This window comes from Hippopotamus amphibius, chromosome 3 (genome assembly GCF_030028045.1).
Source record: "Hippopotamus amphibius kiboko isolate mHipAmp2 chromosome 3, mHipAmp2.hap2, whole genome shotgun sequence".
Lineage (NCBI taxonomy): Eukaryota > Metazoa > Chordata > Mammalia > Artiodactyla > Hippopotamidae > Hippopotamus > Hippopotamus amphibius.
Window position 1 is genome coordinate 125446971 of NC_080188.1, and position 17820 is coordinate 125464790.

The 17820-nt window shown below is 58.1% G+C and overlaps 1 protein-coding gene across 7 annotated transcripts in view; it reads right to left on the reverse strand.

Annotated features, from left to right (window-relative positions):
- NRXN2 (neurexin 2) overlaps window positions 1-17820 on the reverse strand; it is a 101092-nt gene that overhangs the window by 39157 nt on the left and 44115 nt on the right. For 6 of the 7 annotated variants that reach the window (XM_057726760.1, XM_057726759.1, XM_057726761.1 and 3 more), the window contains 8 exons: window positions 15787-16173; window positions 15424-15627; window positions 8834-8860; window positions 7246-7365; window positions 6514-6895; window positions 5696-5886; window positions 3858-4031; window positions 3362-3481 (listed from right to left, as the gene is read on the reverse strand). In XM_057726760.1, the coding sequence (XP_057582743.1) occupies window positions 3362-3481; window positions 3858-4031; window positions 5696-5886; window positions 6514-6895; window positions 7246-7365; window positions 8834-8860; window positions 15424-15627; window positions 15787-16173 (1605 nt within the window). The remainder of the gene's footprint in view (window positions 1-3361; window positions 3482-3857; window positions 4032-5695; window positions 5887-6513; window positions 6896-7245; window positions 7366-8833; window positions 8861-15423; window positions 15628-15786; window positions 16174-17820) is intronic. The other variant, XM_057726755.1, reaches the window with a different exon arrangement.

The window sequence follows — 17820 nt, forward strand, 5'->3', positions numbered from 1 at the left end:
GAGGGGCGGGGGAGGGGCTGGCTCCTGCTTATTCATTCTGAATTTTGTTTTGGAACAAAAACTGTCACCGTGAGTCCCACAAGTGCTGCACCCAGCTCCTGGATGCAGTCAGGACCCGGGACAGCTCCTCTGCGGGCAGCTGCCACCTCCCCAGCCTTGTTAGATGCCGGGGCCCCATTTGGTCCCCAGCCCTTCAGAAGAAAAGAAAGGGGTCCTTAGAGGCACCCAGGAGGAAGTTTCCAGGTGGTGCGTGGCCCCATGAAGCAGGAGGGATTGCAGGCTGAGGAGCAAGCCTGGAGCCCCCGAAGCCTTGTTCTCCTGCCCTCTCATCCAGTCTTGGCCCTGGCTCTGGGATAGAGACTGACATAGCTCTGAGCAGGCAGAAAACGTATGGTCCCGGAGGGAGGGAGGGAGGAGCCGGTGGCGAGAGGAGAGGAAGGGAAACCGCCTAGAGGCCAATCAATACCAGTGAGTGGGAAGTGGAGAGAGCTGGAGGGGGTGACGCTGGGGTGCGAGGTGGGGGAGACAGAGGGTAAAAAGGAAGGGAGAGACAGAGGTGTGCAAGAGATCAATAGAGGCTGCGGAGACAAGCAGAGCAAGCGGGGAGATGAGAAACACACAGGGTGGCAGAGATGGGGAAGGACTGACTGCCTGCGCGAGCCCGAGACAGGCTCTGGGAGACAGAGTTGCCAGGGGGAGCCCATTCTGACCTCAGCCCTGGGGCTTCAGGCCCTGCCAGGAAGCGTGCCTCCTTCCAGCTTCCTTCCTCTCTCATTTCACATTCTGTTTTCCATTCTCTCTCCACTTTCCTCTCCCTCATCCTAGAGATGACTTCTCTCCCTCTGATCTCCTGCCTTCCCAGGGCAGACTGCTGAGTCTTATCAAAGTGTCTTCTCCCCCAGGTGTAATGTCCATGTCCCAGATGGAGGAACTGAGGCCACGTGTGGGGATAGGCTGTCCTAAAGGTCGGGTTCCTCCTCACCCCAGTCTCTTCTCCACCAGACAGCTCCGCACCCCAGGCCCCACCCTCTAAGGATGCCTGGGCCATTCCCACCGCCCTCCCTCTCTTTAGGCGCAGGGGACCTTGGTGCTCAGTGGTGCCTCCAGGGCCTTCACACTTGGGAATGAAGCAAACAGACCTCTGGGCCAGGTTCCTGCTTGACCTTGTGTGTCAGTGGCACCCCAAGAAGACCCACCATAGAGAGACAGCACAAACATGAAACAGCCAAGTCTGGAGAATCAGAGGAGGCACAACTTCAAGAGGAAAGGGGGTTGTGGCTTGACCCCAAGATTCCTGCCTTGACCTTCAGGAGCAAAGATCTCAGAGGTACCTCAGGGCTAGTGTTCGGAGGCTCCCAGATTGCACCCACCTTGTCTTTACCTCCATGGCTCTGCTCAGTCTCTGCCACCAGACACACAGACCAGTGCTCAGGGACAGTGACATTTCCCAAGATGTGCCCTGTTCCCCAGCCCCAACTCTCCCTGGCTCCCACCTGCCTGGAACTCAGAGAAGTTGCTCCAAGCTCTCTTCCCACCCCTGCTGAAAGATGGCTTGACTCCGTAAACCCCCATCCCTCTCTCTGCTCCCTTCCAGAAGGCTCCATCGTGTCAGAGTGTCATGGTGTTGATGGGCAGCAGCTCCTCTCGATCCTGATTCCCTGCTGCCCGGGCCAGAAATGCCCACCAGCGGCACCACCTCCACCTCCTCCTCCTCCATCACCACCACCACCCCGGGACTCAATGAGCAGTAAGGGCAACAAATGTTAGGAACAACTAGGTTCTAGCTATGCCCTGCCCCCAGTGCCCTGTGATTTAGGGCAAGGAACTGCCTTTTACTGAGGCCTCGGTGTTCTCAGCAGCTAAATCGGATGGTTGGTATTCATCCTACTGCCTTCTCTGAGGACAAATTAAAAGGTCTTTGTAAGCTACAAAACACAAAACAATCAGCGGGGAATGTTACTATTAAACAGCAAAGTTACCAGCATCCCCAGATGGCCTGTGCAAAGCTGAGTGAGCTGGGGAGGGAGAGGCCCAGCCCCAGCCCCAGCTTTATTCCCTGGCAGCCAGAGCCGGAGAGCCCCTGAGCTGACCATTGTCTGGGGGCTTTGGAAGGTACAGGAGTGGCAGGTCAGACAAGAAAAATCCTGGGTACAGGGCTGGATGTGGAGGTACCCAAGGACGGGCCTGCCTGCGAGTACCAGGAAAGCGCTGAGGGAGGGCATTCTTACAAAGACGGAAAAATCAGGAGCCCAATCCCTGAAACCACTAGGCTCTCCATCCCATAAGACACTCAGGACTCTGCCCAGATGACCAGGAAGGCAAAGGCACTGACCTCCGTTCTCAGCCCAGATCTACTGTTCACTCTTCCAGAAATCCACCCCCGCCCCAGGCTTCAGTGTCCATGTTTGTAAAATGGAGAAGCCCCTTCCTCCTGTGTGTGTGTGTGTGTGTGTGTGTGTGTGTTTCCGAGGCAGCTGACTCCTCAAGTCCCTGGCCTCTCAGCAGGGCGACCCCAAGGAAGGTAATTCAAGTGACACCTGAAGAGGCTGCTTGCTCCCCAGCCCACCCCCTGCAAGCAGGAGGTTGTCTCTCCCCCGTTCCTGCCCCGCTGCCCTCCCTCTGCCAAGCTTAACCAGCTGCGGGCCACCAACCACTAGGGATTGGAAACTGCTGCCTAAGATGCCCTCTCTGGGAAGGGGCCTCAGTGTGCGAGTTGGCAGCAGATGCCCAGCCAGAGAGGAGAAGAACCAAGTGAGGACACTAGGGAGTGTCCTTGTGGCTCCAAGGGACACCCTACAGCTGGGTGGAAAACCAGGGAACCGCACCATGGCCAGCCTCCAGGGAAGCCAGCTGTCCAGAAGCCTGGCCTCCTGAGAGGCTCCTGAGCCCGTCCTCTGGGTATGGGCCTACTCTGCGCAGCAAATAACAGGCTTCCATTGCACACTTCTGAGGGCACCAGGGGAAAGGGGGTGCAGGTAAACAACCCCTGCCACCCCCCGTGCAAGAGTGTGTATGTGTGAGCTACGACGTGTGAGACCATCACCAGGATCGCATGGGGAAAGCGACGGAGGCTGACGCCCTTGATGAGGGATGAAGGGAGCAGTGTCCCACCAGCTCAGAAGGAAGAGGAGAGGCCCTCTATCAATGATTGCCCCAGACACGCAGGCGGCCGCAGTCCTGCACAGGCCTGAGAGGGGACTCTGGGAGGAGACAGCAGCCAGCAGCTCCCTCGGTCTCTCGTGATGAGAAGGGATAAGAAGGAAGCAAGCAGCATGGCCCTCAGAGACCCTCCCTCCTCTGGAGCATCCCTGGGTCCGGGACCTCCCCCCAGCACACCCAACCCTCCCACTCCTGCACTCACGGTCGTTGCAGACGGGGCCTCCGTAGGAGGTCATGGTGCAGTCACAGGTGAAGCCGTCCCACTGCTGCAGGCAGACGCCCTGGTTGGCACAAGACTCTTCGGTGCAGGTGGTGCTGGGGCCTGGAAGGGGCAGGAGGAAGGAACACCCCCCGCTCAGCCAAGCCCCCTCCCACCTCAGGAGGTACGGAAGCTCTGGGGCCAGGCTGAGAGGTCCTGCCCTCAGTTCTGCCAGGCAAAAAGGGTCAGGAACTGATGGGGGTGGGAGAGGGATGGGGGAAGCTCAAGGACTGCTAGTCTTGGCCTGGAACTGTGATAAGGGGCCAGGCTGGGAGGCAACAGGGAGGGCAAGTAACCCTTGACCCCTCCATACCCTGCCCCAGAGCAGCGGCTCCTGCGAGGCCTGAGAGGAAAGCCACTCGGAGGCCCTGGTTTGCAGCTATGGCTGGTCCCCCTGCAGCCTGCAGGGTCACACCTAACTCCTGCACCCCACACTCACCGTCACAGCCCCTCTCCACCTGCCCGATGCGGTGCAGGGCGTCGGCGATGAGGTCGGGGAGGCGCCCATTGAGGTCCACTGAGGCCAGGCAGCCCTGAAAGCCATCCCGGGAGGCCACCAGCTTGGGCAGGTTGTTGAACATATTCTTGCTGAGACCGCCAATGTACAACTCCCCTGCAAAGGGAGTGAGGTCAAAACCTCGGCCTCCCAGTCCCCAGGTCCCCACTGCCCTCCCAGGACATTGGCATCCAGCTGTCAGGTCCTGCAGCCCCGCAGTGTCCCATCCCGGACTCCAGTTTCCTCTCAGAGATGCAGGCCTGCAGATGCCCATGCCCCACTCTTCCTTCTTCCTTCTCCACTTTGCCATCTGTCTGCTCCCCTCCCAGAGAAGCCCAGATGCCCCGGGAGGGGAGAGCAGCTGGAGGAACCTGCTCCGTGCTCTCTCCCACACATCTGATTCCAGTTCCGGCCTGTAATCAGGGCCTTTCATAGATGTGCAGCCCCATCCCCTCCGCCCCCGCTCCCTCCCTGCCGAAGTCTCCCATCCCCAGCACTCCTTCAGGCCTCTGCCAGCCTCTCCCGACTCTGAATTCTCTCCCGGGGGTTCTAAGCCCAGCACCTTCTGACAACAACTAGGGCTTGGCCTGGGGACTCTGGGTGATACGGGGAAGAAGTTCTCCTCAGGGACACATCACTGCCTGGCCACATGGACCCTAACTCCCTGGAAGTCATGGCCAGCCCACAGCAGCACTCCAAGACATGGGTCAACCCTGCTGCCCTTGCCCTGAACACAATGCAATGCAAGACCAGCCCAGGGCACCTCTGGGTTTGCAGCCACTTGGATTATCTGAGACACAGCGCCCCCTTCTGGCAGCAGGGAGAACTGGCAGCAGTATCCCTTTCGTTCCTACCCTGGGTCTGACCAAGCTTCTGGTTCCAACTCTGGGGCCTGCTCACTTTGTGACCTCAGGCAAACCATGCAGCCTCTTGAAGCTTCCGTTTCTGTCTCTCCAAGAGGGGGATGAATTCAATAGTCTCTAAGGACCCTCCCCAAGCTCGGACAATCTGAGTCACACTGACACCAGGGGTCCCTAAGGGACTGAGGGCTGCTTTGGGAGTGTGAGGGTGGCTCATTTTGTGCCAGTAGGCTCTGGAGAAGCTGCAGGCCTCGTCCTCACTCCTGTTCCAAAGTCCTGGTCTCTAGGCTTATTCTCCTTCTCCCTCCTCTCTCACCTACCCATTCTGGGGGGAGGCAATGACTGCTTCAGCAGCTACTGAAGAGGCCCTGGGGAATGTAGGACCCTGCTATGACGCTGAGCCCACCAGGGAGGCCAAAAAAGTCCCCAGACCTAGCCTAGCCAATGTCTAAGGGATATGACCAGGACAGCACGTGGGGACCCGGTGCCTGCTCCTCCTTCCTCCCCTCATCACTGCCCCCTCCCACCCCAGCAGGGAGTCATCTGCCAGGACACAGTTCTCTCTCCAGCCCTCAGCAAGGCAGACTTCTCAACCCTGGAGAGCCAAGAGGTCTTCGGAAGGCCCGGCTACCTACTCCTAGCTCTAGAGTGAGGCCACCAAGCTCCCCACGAGACAGACACATCCTGCGGCCAGGCTTTCCGTACTGAGAGGGCAGCCTCAGAGGGGAGCTGAGCAGAACTTTGACAGGAAGGTGTCAGGCTGGACACGGTAGAGAATGGGAAAGAGTAAGGGACACCATGGGCAGGGGCGGGCGGAGAGTCACGCAAGTGAAAGCGCATTCCGGGTCGGGGGTGAGCTTGCTGGGGCCGAGGGGGTATCTGGGCTAGGGCCAGGCCTTCTCCAGAGGCCCCAGGCCCCACCTTTGAGATCGAGGTTTCGGGCGCCATTGGAGTGCTGAGTGACAGTGCGGGAGTCAATCTTGAGCGTGTGCACGTTGCCTGGGTCCCTGGACACCACCACGTTGTGCCACTGGTTGTCATTGACTGGTTTGTCAGAGTTCCCCTTCATCAAGGACGGGCCATTCCCCAGGTCAAACACGTAGTGGATGTACCTGCCCCACAGTAGGGAGGAGACACTGGGTCAAGGTGGGGGCGATGCTGGGAAGGCAGGGTAAGGACGAGCTACGGCTGCGGGGGTGCTGGGAGCTGTAGGAGGAAGGGACGGAGAGGGAGACCTCATAGTGGAGGGACCCAGACCAATGACATGAGGACTCTGGTGTGAGGTCCTGTCATGGGGGATATGGGGAGGGAGGGCCACAGAGGACCTGGCTCCTGGGACAGGCTCAGCAGAGAAGCTGGTGGGGGGAGAGATTTGTGGGGGCAGCGGGGTCCTCTGGGGGCAGGGACAGAGCTGCTCTAGGGTGGGGGCCTCTCAGGCAAGAGGCCATAGGGATGCAGCCCGGTCTTCTGCCTGTAAAAGGGCCGGAGGGCCTGAGCCAGGACAGTGAATGGAGGACAGATATGACTTGGAAATCCCTGGCAAGGAAGTAATGGGGGGTCACCAGGGTGGGAGAGGGGGTGCTGCTTCTCCATCTTGGCTGGTGGTGGGGGACCTGAATGTTGACCTGTGGTCTGGGGGATTGGACATCTCAGTCAGTGGCTGGGGGAGCTGCATTTTGGCCATGGTGGGGGCGGGGGGGACCACACCCTTGACAGCGGTGCAGCGCCCAGCACCTCACCCCTTGACCAGCTCGATGACAATGAAGTCGTTGCCGTTGCCTGAGTTGAACAGGAGGAGCCCGTCAGGGGCTGTGGTCTTGAACTGGAAGAAGAGGTGCATGGAGGCGTAGGCTTGGAGCGTGGCGAGCGCCAGGTAGCTGCTGCGACTCTTGAAGGTGACGGGGTCAGCCACGATGGCACGCAGGCCAAAGCGAGCATTGAGCTCACAGTAGGTGATGTCGCCATCCTTGCACTGGTCCATGTAGGGCTGGCCATTGAACACCAGCCCGCTCAGGTGCCCGATGAAGTTGGAGGGCACCACGGAGATGAAACGCCGCTCCGTCATGATGCCCGTCTCAATGTTGTGGAACTCCAGCCGTGTGTGGGCTCCTGCCATCTGTCCTGCTCAGGACAGGAGACAGAGACAGGGATGTGGCTTTGGGGTCCAGACTGTAGGATTGTTGGGTTCCCAGGAGCCTCCCCTCTACTCAAGGGCCACATGGGAGAGACATCGGCAAACACCTGCAGGTAGGTGATGGCAGCAAGCCCAGCTCCTGGATACGGGGGGTTATGGGACTCTCTAGGCCAGGGCTGACAGGCTTGCAGGGCAGTGCTACCTGTGGGGAGTTGAAATGGTCCCTGGGGTCCAGAAGCCCACGATATACCATCCCTAGGGGAGATGTGGCAGCGGCAGCTTGCCAGAATGCTGCCCCAGGCAGTGGTCACCAAGAATGGGGCCGCAGACCACCTACCCTCCACGGTCACGTTGTCCACTGACAGCTGCAGGCTCTTGCCACGCCGCACCACCCTCACCGTGTGCCACTCATTGTCATTGAGCTTGTGCCCAGCAAAGAGTGTCTCGGGGCCTTTACCTGCGGCACCAAGGGGGGAGTGAGCATGGCACCTCCACCCGCTCGCACATAGCATCATGTACCACCCCGGGCACACAGAGCCTCAGCACCGCACACACCCATGCACACAGGTACACACACCCACACACACAGAGCTTTTACACACCCAGTCATAAACACAGACATGCTCAGTACTGCCACACTTTGTGCAACCTCCAAGCGTGCCGTTCAAAAAGAATATGGTGTGAAAGGTGCAGTGCCTCTGGAGTTGTGCGCTAAGACCCTGCACCCAGAGACTCACACCTATAACCAACACACTCTTCCCCGCATCTCCTAAAGACCTTCAGTGTCAGTGTGTGTAGCCAGCAGCTAAATTCCCAGCATATATACATAGGCCTAAAACTTTCAAAAATACAGAGCCTTACCATGCACCCAAATGTGAATGTGTACCCACCAACCCGTTGCTGGCAGTGAAAACTCTACACAGACACACAGCTCCCCCATCTAGAGGGACCCAACGTGGCCTTTCTGCACATGCCTGGTTAATTCCACACACCCAGACACGCGATCACAAACACAGTACGTGCAGCATGGCCGGAGAGCGGAATGTTTCTTAGGAATTATGGCCATTTATTCAAGACCTGGATTAACTGCTCCCAAGACTAAAAACATTTAGCTTTAGAATGGTGCTGCAGTCCATTTGCAGCACCCCCCAGGTAACCCTGAGCCCCCCAGGGCTCTCGCCAGCATGGACAGGGTTCACCACGCATTAGCACACACATGCCAAACACACGGAGCCGTGCTAAGTGCACACTCTCTCTGCCTGTGGCTGCCATGTCCCTGTGCTCTCTTACGTGACCTCAGGCACACCATGCAGAAACACGCTCAGAGATAGAGCATTGAATGCAGGTCCGCATCAGCTCTCCATCTCACCCCTGCTGAGAGCCTCACTGGCACCTCTGAAAGCACCCCCATTTGGCATAATCTCTCCCCCCACCCCAAACAGGGGCTGTGGAGGGCTGAACTTTGAGGCCCTGGCCTCCTTGCCCTCCCACTCTCCCGCCCTCATCTTCTTTCCCGTGTGTCTCGCCCGCCCCCTTGTGGCCACCTCTGGAGATGCAGCGGGATATCCCAGCCCCTCTCCGGCTCCTTCCTGCCATCCTGCTGTAGGTGCCACCAAGCCCTTGCCCCACCCTCCAGAGGATGTGAGATGACTTGAAGTTTCCAGGCCTTCCTTTTTCCCAGTCCCGGTGAACATGCTGACTCGGACCCTCCACCAACTCCCCCAGGTTCAACTTCGTTTGGCCCATTCTGCCCTCCACAACCACACCACCCTCGCCCCGTGCCAGCTCCCCTCTCCACACCCGCTGCCCAAGCCCCACACAAGCCAGCGATGAAGCCTTCTCCTCCCCTACATCCCTCCCCAAATCCCAGTGTCCAGAATCCCAGGCCCCTTAGGGCTCTGCAGAAGAAGAGGGAAGCCACTTACTGGGTGCGCAGCCGACGCGCAGGCAGTCTGGGGGGGCCATGGGGCGGGCAGAGGGGGAGGGGAGACAAAAAGGCAGAACAAGTTTTTTTTTTTTTTTTTTTACATCCTTCACAGGGAGGGGTGTCTGCGGGCGGGGGTTCCCCCCAGGGCCACTTTCCGGGGACCACGCGTGCTCAGGTGCCTTCTCCCTTTCCTTAGTTGGACCCCTCTCCCTCCTTCCCCCAAGACTGCTCCAACCCTCCCCAGAACTGGGAGGCAGGGCAGCCAGGTGATGGGAAGAAGGCTTACATCTCCCTTCTTAGAGGGGCCCAGGCCTCTCATGTCTGAGGGAGATGGGCACCTTGGGAATCCCAGTCGTACAGGGGATCACTGGGGGCTGAGGGCTTGACCAACCCCACATCTCCCCATCTCTGAGAGGAAGACAGGTGAGGAGGGCCAGATTCCCTGCACCCCCTGCTCTGGGACAGCTCCCTGCTCAGAGCCCAGGCTGTGAGACATCATCCCCATGCCCTCTGAGCTCTGAGCTAAATGGAGGAGGCTGCCCCAGGGCCCCCTTCCCGTGGCCATGCACCTCCCAAAGTCCCAGGGGGCCAGCACCACCCCTACAGGAACCTTCTTGTTACCCTTCCTAACCTGGAGGATGCCAGGCTGTCCCTGAGGACCAGGGTGGTCCTTTACTCTGAAGAGGAATTTCAAGGGTAAGTCAAAAATTATCCGCACTCCAGTTATATTAAAACTTCTGTTGGCCACACTGTCTTATCAGCACTTTCCATTCAAGGCTACTGTCTCCCCAGTCACTGCTGTGCAGGCGTGAATGTGTTACATCAGTTCATTTGTAACTGTGGTGTGAGCAAAAATGGATGCCCCACTTATGATTTGCACAAGAAGAGCAGCGTGCAGTGATTCAGTTTTTGTGGTCTGAAGGTGTGCATGTCAACACACTTCTGCCCACACTGTCGACGCTCTGCAAAAACGTCGTTTTGAGGTGTTAAAGCATCCTCCCTATAGTCCTGATCTTGCTCCATCGGACTTTCACCTGTTTGGTCCCCTGAAAGCAGCCCTACGAGGACAAAGATTCACTTCTGATGAAGAAGTGAAGACACCAGTGTATTCGTGGCTCGCAGCTCAGCCTAAAATATTTTTTAAATGAGGGAATACGAAAGCCTATTGACAGGTGGACAAAGTGCATTGAAAAGCAAGGCAATTGTGTCAAAAAATGATGTCTTTGTCTTTCCTAAAAGTTAATTAAAATAAATTCTACAGCCAGCATGCGGATAATTTTTGACTCACCTTCATAGTATTAATCTGTTTTCCTAGAGAAGGGCCAGCGGCTTACAGATGAGGACCCTGAGGCCCCTGAAGTATGACTTCTGAGGACTTCAGAGACAAGCAGGCACCATAAGCAGAGTCTCCTGCCCCTTCCCCAGCCCCAGCGTTGCTAATCCTCCAACTCCAGGCTCAGAGGGCCCCACGTGCTCAGAAAGCACGCTGTCTACACGGAACTGCAGCCCAGAGCCCTGGGCCCTCTGGCCATCCCCCTGGTAGGACACATTACCCACAACATGTGAGTCAGCCAGCTTTGCCGAGGCAACAGAGCGCTAGAGCCCTGTGAAGTTGGGACTCAGGGCCTTTTGGATGCCTGTCCTGCTCCATCAGACCCAGACAGCTTGGGGCTGCAGAAGGTCCTGCAGGAGGAGGCAGAAACACTGGGTACGAATCTCATCGTATGACTGCGGGCAAATCTCTTCTCTCTGAGCCTCAGCTCACCTCCCCGTGAGCTGAGGGGCTTACACAAGAGGATCTTGAGCTGGGAGCAAGAAACAGGTATCCACTGGGCCGGCCCCTGCCTCTCAGACAGGGGCCGTTTCCAGACCTCTGTTAACAGCGATGTCCTCCCAGAACGGGCTCTGCCCACAGCCCTCCCAAGGCCCAGCAGGCAAAGTGGGGTGGGGGCACCTGGCATCCCCTGGGCCCTGAAGGTTCCTGCAGCAGAGGTGAGAGATTCCCCTGTGGCTCTGGGGGCCTGGGCCTCTCGGGCAGTACGGCTGAGCCCTACACGCGTTGTCAACCACAGCAGAAGAGTGGGGGGAGCAGCCGGGACCTTGAGCCTCAGCCTGGCACCAAAGGAAGGGCAGCAGGAGGTCAGGGGGCAGAGTCAGAAGTCACAGGGAGAGGGAGGAGGATAGGGTGCAGAGAGAAAACGGGAAGGAGAGGGAAGGAGCTGCTGGATGGAGGGGGAAGGAGAGGATGTTGCCAGGGGGGCGGGGGGGGGGCGGTGCCAGGCCTGGAGTCAGGTCACGGGGGCTCTCTCAGGGCCAGCAGCGTCTTCACCAATGAAGGGTCCAAAAAAGAAAAAAGGGGGCTGGAAGGGCAGGCCGATCCCCTGTTGGAGAAAAGTCCTAGAGAGGAGCACAGTTGTCCTCCCCAGAAGGGGAGCACCAGGAAGGGGGTCCCATCTGTGCAGAGAAGAGGTGTCCGCTCCAGGCCCACCCTCTTACAGGGACCCGACCCTCAGGAGCCCCCCGAGTGGGGTTTGAGGGGAGCGAACTCCGCCTAAAGATGGGCACCCGGGAGACAGCCAGCACCCTCCCAGAGGAAAGCCAGGGGCTGCGAATAAGTGGGCGAATCGCCCCCCAGCGCCCACCCCAGCCCAGAGCACAGCTCAGGGAGCTTTAACTGCTGTCCTGTTACCTAGAAACCTGCACCTCAACTTCAGCACAGGGACAGAAGTGATCAGTCTGCACAGACCCACCAAGGTCCTGGCAGGACACGGAGACCAGGGTGAGGGTATGAGTGTGTGATAAGACAGGTGGGAAAAAGTCATCTGCATGGAAAGGAACTCAGGAAAAGAAGCCAGCCTTCTCTTCTGTGCCCCACCTGTTCCCTGAGGATTGAAGGGGGGGGAGGGGAGCAAAGCTCCTGTGCAAGGAGCCTAAGGATCCTGCTGGCTGGAGTCTTGGAGGTGACATCGCAGAGTGACAGCGTGCACTCCAGTGCAGCCCTCGTTCAGAGCCGTCTCCCCAGCGGCCCAGCCTCAGAAGGAGCTCAAGAACTACTGAACAGCCCCCGGTGGGAACAAGGCACCATCCCATGGTCCCAGAGATTAAAGGGCTCTGGAATGCGATGTGCATGCAGCCTGGCTTACAACACGAGAGCGAGAGTCAGATTTGCTCTGTACAGCTTGAGAGGGTAGAACTAGGTGCACAAGTGGGAATTTCAGAGGGGGAGGCTGCCACCAGGGAACAACAACTCAGCGATGAGAATGGCCATCTCAGAGGTGGGATACTCCTGACGCAGAAGGCATCTGACCAGAGGTGGAAAGCCTCCTGTTGGTGGGGGAAGGCACAGGGGATGCACACATGGGGGTGGGCTGAAGGAGGTGCCTTCTGAGGGCCCCTCCAGCTTGGGGATTCTTCAGTCACAAGGTACCCTTCGTGTCAGCCTCACTGGCAGCTGGGACCGCTGATGGGCACACCTGGCAGAAGGGAACTCCGGGGGGCTGACAAGGAGCAGGCCAGGCTGGGCACTGGCCCCAGAGGCCACGCCCAAGGTAGAAGGAACCGAGGAACCCAGGTCACACTGGAATAAGGTGAAGAATCCAAGGACTCTCTGGTCCTCTAGGGACAGAGACCAACCACCCTGGTCAGGGCCCGTAGACAGCAGAGCTCCAGGAACCGGCTCAGGGTCGGCGGACGTGGTGGAGGCTGGGACCGGGGCAGGAGGCACAGTGGGCTTCTCTGGCACCTCTGCCTGGACAGAGGCAGCAGCCTCAGGCCTTCGCGGCCCTCTCCAGCCCAGCAAACAGACACCCAGGCGCCTGAAGCTGGCACTGTGCGCCTCCTCCCACCATGTGGTCACAGGCAGCTCCACTCTCTTCAGGACCCAGTCTGTGTCATTCCAGTGAGCACCTGACACACTGCACAGCTGCCTGCAGGAGCCTGGCTTCCCTCCCTACAAGATGAGACCACGAGGCCAAAGATCAAGCCAGTCAGGCTCCTCTCCATCCTCCAGCAGATGCTAGTCCAGACCAGGACCAGGGCCTCACTGAAGCAGGCCCTGAGGACCATGCAGAATGGGGGTCCTGAGGTGGGGTCAGATTGGGCCACGAGATGTGGAAGCAAGTCCCAGGCCTGGCTCTCAGCTGAGGTCCCTATCCCTGTACGATTCCCAGGGCTGGGTCAGTCATGTGTCTTGCTTCTATACAACGTCTTCACCCCTGCTATTCCATTTGAGCCTCAAAACCACCACAGAAAGGAGGCAGAGTGAGGATCCTTATTCCCATCTTACAGACAAAAAACACAGAGGCTCAGATAGGGGAAATAACTTACCCAGCAGTCAAGGAGACCAGGGCTAGAACCCAGATCTTCTGGCCCCAGGCCCAGTGCTCTTCCCATCGTAGCCTGAGGCTTGGTGGCTGGGTGTGGACCACCTGTATGCCTGTGTGGTTCACACAGCGACCACACGCCTCCCTGTACACACATCACGGTATTTGTGGACAGATGTGTCTGCACCAAGCATTTGGTCACGGCTTGTCATGAGCCGTTAGAGACGGCATCTCTGTGGATGGAGGTGGACACAGCGGGGAGTGAGAGGTGGGTGGGAGGACTGCCCTGCTGGCCACCTGGTTCCTTAACTTCTAAGAACTTATGTGGCACAGACAGAAAAGCATGTCCACAGGGCGGAGAGGGTAGATCCTGAGGGCGAAAGGTCCCAAGGGCCCACCAGAGTGCAGTGTCCTGACCGAGGCTGCATCCTCCTGTCTAATCTGAAGGAAACAATGCTTCTTCACAGGGAAACTAAGACAGTCCAAATGAGGAAGAAGCATCTGCATTCTCTGCAAACAGAAGGCCCCGGATTTCCCCTGCAGTGTCCCCACCAAGTACAGAGTCATGTGCTTACCACACAGAACACACACGTGCCGGGGTGAAGGGGTACCTCACCCTGGGAACACAGACTTGGGCAGTCTGAGAAACACAGGGCCACTCATGGGGTCCTGGGCTGGTGCCTTCCTCCTGTGACCGTTTCAGGGACACCAGGGAACGCTGTAGAGATCCGTGGAGCGCTGGCCAAAGGGTGTCTCCCATTCCACTTCCCCCTGCCACCCACCACCCACCCTGTAGGCTGTGACTGTGGTTAGAGGTGGAGCTTCAGGGAACATTAAAGTTCCCCACCTCTGGGGCCCTGGCCACCTGCACACCTCCCCACCTCCGGCCCCGTCTCACTCAGCAAAGCTTTGTCCTAGGAGTACAAAGACCAGGTAGCCTAAAGGGGAAAGGACACAGAATAAATTTATTAGCAAGGTAATGGGTCCCCAAAAGACCACAGTCTGTCCCCCAAATGTCCTGGAGACTAATGTTAAGATAGACTCCAGATAAATACTTAAAGCTCAAAGCTCCATGTTCTCTCCAGCTGAGGACTCTAATCTGCTCAGAAGAACCCAACTTCTCCAGGCCCAGGACACACAAGCGACCCCAGGGGCCTGAATCTTGCCACATGACAGGCCCTTGGGTACTACACCTCTATACGCTCTGAGGCTAGTCTGAAAGGGATAGATGCGACCCCAGCCTGGGCAGCTTGGGACCTCTAGCTTCCAGGGTTCCCCTGACTGAGCTCCATGATGGTGGGACTTCATCTTAGTCACCACTGTAGCCCCAGGTTCAGAACACACTGGCACTAAGAAAGCGTCCCACAAATATCAACCGAATGGGTGCCCTGATGTTTTCCTTCTGACCCTGCCCACGAGAGCTGAAGCCCACGGAGAGTCCAACAGGCCTCACCGCCCCGCCCGCATGGATGCCTCAGGGACTGCCAGGGGAAGTGGAGCCGCGCCTGCTCTAGGCCAGGGCAGAGGCCTTGAGCTGTCAGGTGGCAAGGGCCCCTGACGCCCCTCCACCCCCCAGCTCTGCTACAGGCAATGAGGAAAGCACCGAACCTCAGGGCAAATGGCCTGGGTTTCAGCCCAGGCTCCTCCCCAACCATCACGAGCTTTGTGATGTTGGGTAGGTCAGTAGATGGATTTCACAATGTATAGAACAGGGGCAGCTATGGGGACTCACGTGGAAGCAGACAAGGGGAAGATGACATGTCCCGAGGCGTCGCCTACGGGCGCGCACGCATGCGCGCACACACACACACACACACACAAGCGCACGCACACAGACACAGCTCTTTAAACGCAGCGCGGACGAGGGCGGCTGTGGGCGGGCCAGGTCCTCCTGTCTCTATATCTGCCGCTGCGCGGAGCTCGGGCTGAGCACCAGGAGGCGTTTGCGAGCGCTTCGCCAGTGAATGAACCCACGCTTGAGCAAGCGGGTGAGCCAGGTCCTTCCGTGTGCGCGCGCCCTGGGAGGGTGGCTGTCACGCCCCAGCACACTCGGGGTCCCCTTCCCCACAGTGCTGCCGCGGAGCACGAGGCATCGCCCTACAGTGTGCGTCCTCGCTGAGGCGAAGTTCTCGGGGGCTCTGACCGGGGCTGGCACCTCCCCACCGCCAATCTCTCACTGGCGCCACCACCAGCTTCTCCAGACAGAGGGGGTGTGGGTGAGGGGCAGGGTCGGGGAAGGGGCCAGGGACGCGGGCGGGGTGGTTACCGAGGTTGACAGTGAGCTTCATCTGGCCCCCGTCCAGCTCCAGGCGCAGGGTGTCCGCTGACTCTCTGGAGGTGGTGGCCATCATGAGCCCGTAGGCCCGCTGGGACATGAAGCGCAGAGACACGTCCTCCGCCTCCGTGTGCATGGCGTTGGGCAGCATGATCTTCATGTACATGGAGCCGTCGTAGCTCAGGACCGTGGCCTCTGCCCCGGGAGTGGGGGGAGGGAGAAGGAGAGGACAGGCAGAGGCCAGTGGAGAGAGAGAGAAGACCGAGACAATCATTACGGGGATGGCAGGCCCCGGGCTGGTCTGTGAGGGGCACAGGGACAGGCAGGGGACACCGGGACGAGGACCGGCCTCACCTCTCTCACAAACCCGCCCCAGAAAGCCGGTCCCGATGCAGTCACAGACGAAGCGGTTCCAGCCCTCTCGACAGACGCCCCCGTTGCGGCAGGGAGCCGAGGCGCACTGCTTCAGCGTCTCCCGAGAGCAGAAGGGGGCGACGCCCACAGCCCCCTGCGCCTCGGCCAGACCCCGGAGGTCTCGGCTACGCCCGTCGATGAAGAGGTCCCGCACGCAGCCCACGTAGCCAGCCCGGAGTGCCGCCGTCCACACCTCGGGGGGCAGGGGTAGGTCCACCCGCCCGCCTTCAGGGAGACCCCCCAGGTACAGCTCGCTCTCCAGGTCCAGAATCTCGCTCTCCCCGGTGGCCAAGAACGGCGTGCTGCGGCTGTTCACCGAGATGGAGCCTGCAGATGGAGGGAGAGTGGGTCTCAGTGGGGGAGGCAGAGCCAAGAGACCCCACAGGCCAGAAAGGGATGCCTTGTCCTCACACCCCCCGCAGCCCTGGGCTGCAGACACTGCTTGAAAAAGGTCCCAAGTTTGAGAACCCGTATGAGCCGGGCCCAGCCCAGCTGCAGCATGAGGTGAGCCTCTGTCCAGACTCCTCCTTCCCACCTGAGCAAGTCCCCAGAGGATGTACAGGAGGTGGACATGCCCCTAAAGAGCTGGATCAGTCACATGTCCTTCCCCCAGCCAGCCCCTCAGACCAGGAGTCAGAGGCAGAGACCCTCAAGGAGGCTGAAAGGCTTGAATCCAAAGAGTTTCCCCCACTAACTTCTGTTGAGCTTTTTATGACTGTATGCCAGGCACTTAGCCCTTCACATATATTATATCATTTAAGTCTCAGGGTAACCCTATGAAATTGGTCCTTTACGATCCCATTTTGAAATGGCAGATGAGACTTAGACTGTGGAAGCTGCCCAAAGTGCCACAGTAAGTAAGGACCAGAGCCAAAGTACCACCCAGGTGGCAGGATCCCAGAGCCTGCATCCCCCACCCCTAGACTAGAGCCCCAGTGTGGCTGGTGGACGAGATGGGCAGGCTGATCAGCTCCCGGAGCCTGTGAGACAGGACAGCAGCCAGGAAAGGGAAACTAGGCACCAGGCTTCTGAGGTGTAAGAGTTCTTTGGAAGGAGAGGCTGGTTTTCATAAAAAAAGATTTGGGATCAGATGGGAGCTTCAAAGCCTTTCCTGAGATCTCAAGAAGCCAAAATCTGTACATTAGAAGCTTTATTGTTTGTAATTTTTATTCCACACATTCTCCTTCCTCCCTCCTTTCTCAAGTTTGGAAGAATTCTTTAAAAAATGAAAAGTCTGCCTATCTCAACTAATGAGAACCTACTGCATAACACAGGGAACTCTACTCAATGTTCTGTGGTGACCTAAATGGGAAGGAAATCTAAAAAAGAGTGGATATATTTATATGTATAACTGATGCACTTTGCTATACAGCAGAAACCAACACAACATTGTAAAACAACCTATACTCCAATTTTTTTTAAATGAAAAAAAAAAACTCTGCCTATCTCAGTGGGATTAAAGAGAGGTAAGGATGGTTTGATCCACACTAGGCCTGACTGGGCAGAGATTGGGGGTGGGGAGCAGTAGCAGACAGAGCGCGGGCACCAAGCACGGAGCTGCAGGAGCGGATCAGGGCCTCCTCTGCACACTCGGCTCCTCGTCTGGAGCACGTTCTCTCTGTGCAAACCCTTCCCTGCACCAGAGAGGCCCTTCCCCTTGCCCCATTTTAACACCATGGTCCCTGGCTTGTCCTCCCCTGACAAGGTGTCAGATCCCCACTCCCCCTCCCAAGCCCCCAAACGTGACCTCCAATCACCCACACTTCTATTTGTAGCAGGTTCCCCAGATGCTTCCACCCACCCACTGTGGGGCTTCCTGGATATGGACACCACCCAACTGGACTCTCCACAAATGAACAGAATACAAAAAAAGGAAGGGGGAGGAAGGCCATGGTGGGGAAAGAGTGTAAAATGGAGAGTCAGCAAAAGGAAACTAAAGTGAACACAGGTCTTGTTTCAAGGTCACTCTAAAAC